Below are 5,055 nucleotides of genomic sequence, written 5' to 3' on the forward strand. Positions count from 1 at the left end.
CCCAAACCTAAGTACCCTTTGAGTTTGGTTTGTGGAATTAGATGGGAGTTAAATGGATGGACCACCATTAGACCTACTCATTCATCTATCATCTATCTATCCATCCCCCCCCCCACCCTAAATCAATAGTCTTGCAAATAAATGATATATTTATACGTTCTTTTTTTTTTTTTTAAATGATGATATGAATTCAATCGACACTACCTATAAACTAGATATACTAAACACTTATATTTGTTTCAAGAGAGATTTGAACTTGACGATCAAACCATCGCTCTTTTTATTTATAACAGTAAGAGTGTTTTGTGATAAAAATATTGACTTTGAAAAGGAATAAAAAACAAGAAGGTTTTTTTTTTCCCCACCTTATAAGATATGATACATAGAGAATAATAACTGTTGGAATGTAGAGTCTGACCCAATATTATATTGAAGTTTAGATTTAATTTTTTGTGTAAAGTAATCTTATAAAACTTGGAGTATATTCTACAAACAGAAAAAAATAATTAGTAGTACTATAAAAATGTGTCCTAGACGAAAATTATACTGAAATGGATAGAGAGTAAAGATTAGGACATCTGACACACACACACACTAAAGAAAAAAGACGGTTGGTGCAGAGGCACTATTATTTTCATTCATGTAATGTACCCAGAAAAAGTCTAAAGTCATCTGCCGTTTGGACAATCACAAAAGACACACACACACACACACTGCAGTGAAGATGACATGTAGGAATTTACATTGGAATGGAGTGAAGCACGAACCACCACGCTACACTCCCCAATCCATAGACCACAACACCAAACCCAAACACATACCCATGGGCCACGACTTTGACCTTAGCCCAACAAGAAATCTCACTCTGAATATCTCCATTTTAAGTAACAAACATCCAATTTCTTGCATCATCGTCATCATCATCCCCTTGATAGGCTCACCCTTATGCAAGAAAACCTTTATGGAGGTGAGTGGGAAGTGACTCAGCTTATGATTCTGGTCCTTTTTCTTTTTGGTTCTTTTTTCTATTACTGTTGTCTCTGTGGGTTTTTGTTGGATTTAAGAGACTGCTTTTGGGTTGAAGTTGGATGAGGGTGACTCTCTGAGTTTCTTGAAACGGGATTTGGGAAATACGTTGATTCGGGTCAAGAATTGCAGTCTTGCTTATTTCTTGGAATACTTGATAACTTAAACTATGCAAGTGCTTTATTCTTTTAAAGAACTTTGCCATGATAATATGAAAGAATTAATCGAAAAAAACTGAAATGATTGAGAGATTTGGGGTAGAAAATAGGATTGGGGGGGAGGAAGAGGAAGAAGATAGGAAAGACAGGAGAATTTGTAGGGATGAGAGAATTTAGGTAATAGGTTCATGTTCCTTCACTAATTATTACACCAAGCAAATACATCGGAGGCCAGTTGCAATGAATTAAAAGGAAAAGAAAAATATCAAAAGGGATCTTGGGTTGATTGAACCCAAAGTCCTTTGCCCTTTCAGCTGTTTTTGTTTTTTGTTCCATGATGTAGCATTGAAGCAACTTCATAGCTTATCTATCATTACATTTAGTTTACGCTTTTCACCAACAAAAGAAAACAAAAGTTTATTACCACTACCCAATTGATCATATGTAGAAATGAATATCTTTGGGGCTTTAATTTACAGGTGTTTGCTGGTTTGGCAAGGTTACAATTCTATCGAGTGATATGAAGAGCCCACCATCTTTGGGGTGTCCAACACATGAAATTTTTGCTGCTGTGATTGCGATTTAAAATGTTTCTTGTAGATTACAACACTAGCATTGAAAGTATGGGTTATGCTTTTAGTAAATTGGAGATGGACTCTGCACTTCTTGATGGTTCCAGCTCCAATCATGATGTTGCCAGTAGCTCTCACCTCAATAGGCAGCTCAATTCCTTAGACCATGACATTGCTCAGTTGACAAAGCTTCGATCACGACCCCATGACAACCTGAGACGAGTTTTGCCAGGGAAGCGTGTATTCCCCGTTTCAACTGTAAAGATGTTGGCTGGCCGAGAAGCAAATCTTTCGGGAAGAGGGAAGTTCTCATCAGGAGATTGTTGTCATGTTTTGAGTAAATATTTGCCAGTTAATGGTCCGTGGGTTGTGGACCAGATGTCAACCAGGGCTTATGTATCACAGTTTTCCGTTGACGGCTCACTTTTTGTTGCTGCATTTCAGGTATTATTGCTTTCTGCAAAAAGCAGATTCTAACAATACATCACAAGGAAACTTCTCGGATGGAACTTATATTGCTTAATGGAGATATAGGCAATCCATTCCAGTGTAACTAAAGTCCATATTTTTCCTTGATCCCTAATCTTGAAATCATTAACTATTGGTGTTATTGATTCTTCTGAACCAGGGAAGTCAAATCAGAATATATGACGTCGAAAGAGGCATGAAAGTTCAAAAGAACATTCTTGCCAGAAGCTTGAGATGGACAATTACTGAGACGTCCTTGTCACCTGATCAAAAACACCTTGTAAGTTCTCTTCTTTTATTGATTCGAAAATCATGTAAAATTGCTTCAAGTCATAATTATTTGAAGCATTTGAATATTATGAGTCCTCAAAGTGTTTGTGGTAATTTGATTTTGATACATCTCTTGAATTCAAATGCTATAAATGCAGGTTTATGCTAGCATGTCACCTATCGTCCATATTGTCAATGTTGGATCTGCCACCAAAGAGTCTCTTGCGAACATCACTGTATGAAGTTCAAATTCTCTTTATTTTTGGTATTCCTGAAGCCACAGCATAAAATTTCATGGTTGGATAATATGGATCAGATTTGTTGTCGGGGACATAAATGTTACCAGGCCTTCAACCCCCAGCTCCATCTTGGGTTTTAGCTATGATCAAGGCCTGAAGTTGTTATGTTGATTTCCATGTTCAATTGCATAATTAGAGAGAACATGGGGTTCCTTTTCTACGCTAAAGTCTGGCCTTTACTGTGCAGGAAATCCATGAAGGTTTGGATTTCTCTTCGCCTGAGGAGGGGGGATACTCTTTTGGAATCTTCTCTCTGAAATTCTCAACTGATGGGCGAGAAGTTGTCGCTGGAAGCAGCAACGAGGATATATATGTTTATGACCTTGAAGCGAAAAAAGTCTCCCTTCGAATCTCAGCACATACGGTACATGTTATAATTGCTGCTAGACTCCACGAAAGATTGTCTCGTTGTCGCTTATACATATTTCTCTTGTCATGCAGTCTGATGTCAACACTGTATGCTTTGCTGATGAAAGCGGTCATCTAATTTATTCAGGAAGTGATGACAATTTCTGTAAGGTAATTCTATTTGTATTAACTGGAAGCTAAACCACCCTTGAGCGGTGAACAAGATTTGAGAGAAATGAAAACTTGATTGCTCAAACTGCTACGTTATGGAAGACAGTAATGAAAGAGAAGATAGTCTATCGTTTCTTTGAAATAAACAACTTGCTGCTGCATATAGGTTTGGGACAGACGCTGCTTTAGAGCGAAAGGCAAGCCTGCAGGTGTCTTGATGGGCCACCTTGAAGGTATTACATTTATTGATACCCGTCGAGATGGTCGTTATCTCATATCCAATGGGAAAGATCAATCTATTAAACTGTGGGATATACGGAAAATGTCGTCAAATGCTAATTGGTATGATTCCTTCAAGGCGTGTCTGAACTATATACGAATTCCTTTGATGTTCGAATATTAGGTGCACATTAGTTTGCCTTAGACTATGTGCTCCCTTTTCAGTTACCGCGGGTACAGGAATTATGAATGGGATTACAGATGGATGGACCACCCACCGCAAGCAAGAGACCTAAAGCATCCATATGATCAATCGATAGCAACATATAAAGGTCACTCAGTCTTGCGGACGCTGATCCGCTGTTATTTCTCGCCTGAATACAGGTAAGTTGCTAGGAATTCAAGATTACAAGACTTTTGATTCTCCTCATCAACATGAATAGATCTACCTAGCAAAATCAAAATGCATTGTATTTTTGCAGCACCGGACAGAAGTACATCTACACTGGATCTCATGATTCCTGCATCTATATTTACGATTTGGTATGCACTACATTTACAATTATTTGTCTTAGACGCCTCTTCTTGTAACCACCGAATTATGATTCTGATTTGATTTGGCATACTAATTGTTTCCGATATATGGTGACTTTGAACTTCAGGTTAGTGGGGCACAGGTAGCAAAGCTGCAGCACCATAAGTCGACGGTGAGAGATTGCAGTTGGCACCCCACATATCCGATGTTAGTTAGCTCTTCATGGGATGGAGATGTTGTGAAATGGGAATTCCCCGGGAACGGAGAGTCCCCACCTCCAGCAAACAAGAAAATACTTGGAAGGAGACAGTTTTACTAACGACGATTCCATTGTAAAGGAGTTGATAGTATCATGGACGTCAAATAAATGTGAAGCAGCCATCTTCGGATGTGCAATGAAATAATGTACATAAGTAAAGGGGAAGATTTTTACAAGTTTATGCAGTTGAAGTGTGGAAGAAGGGCGTTGGTGGTTTGGACAAATGCTGATATGCAGTAATTAAGAGAGTAAATGCAGCACACTGCTTCTTGCATTGTTGTGCAATGGGGATTGTGTTTGTGTATAAATAAATATAAAGGTGGGTGTGGGTGTGGGTGTGGGTGTGGGTCTTATACACAAAGCCTCCTCGAATCTCCTTAGGGAGTGGAATTTGAGGTTATAAATCTATTTGGTCTTGTGCTACACAAAAGCAAGCCAGCGTTAATGGTGTTTAAATCTCAATCAATGTTTAAATCTTAATACCATCACTCTATCATTAACCTTTTCATAGTTAAATAAAAACAAGTTGCATCACAGCTGCATTATTCCCATTACTGCTTTATCTAAACAACATACAGATTAACACCTTTAAATTCTTGATGAGACTTTTTTCCAATAATTCTAAATTCCAATCTATCAACTCAAATCAAATAAAACTTAAAAGCAAATTTGACTTTAAACAAAAAACAAAATCATGGACAAGACAGAATTGAGATATGATTAATAGAGC

The 5,055-nt window shown here is 37.8% G+C and overlaps 1 protein-coding gene across 1 annotated transcript; it reads left to right on the forward strand.

Annotated features, from left to right (window-relative positions):
• LOC105163208 (LEC14B protein) lies at positions 775-4,610 on the forward strand. Its single transcript, XM_011081470.2, has 10 exons — positions 775-967; positions 1,664-2,200; positions 2,385-2,504; positions 2,653-2,730; positions 2,981-3,157; positions 3,235-3,312; positions 3,479-3,654; positions 3,757-3,915; positions 4,014-4,074; positions 4,194-4,610. Exons 2-10 carry the CDS (start codon positions 1,772-1,774, stop codon positions 4,383-4,385), a joined length of 1,470 nt encoding a protein of 489 aa, XP_011079772.1. The 5' UTR covers positions 775-967; positions 1,664-1,771; the 3' UTR covers positions 4,386-4,610.

Source organism: Sesamum indicum, linkage group LG6, assembly GCF_000512975.1.
Source record: "Sesamum indicum cultivar Zhongzhi No. 13 linkage group LG6, S_indicum_v1.0, whole genome shotgun sequence".
Classification (NCBI taxonomy): Eukaryota; Viridiplantae; Streptophyta; class Magnoliopsida; order Lamiales; family Pedaliaceae; genus Sesamum; species Sesamum indicum.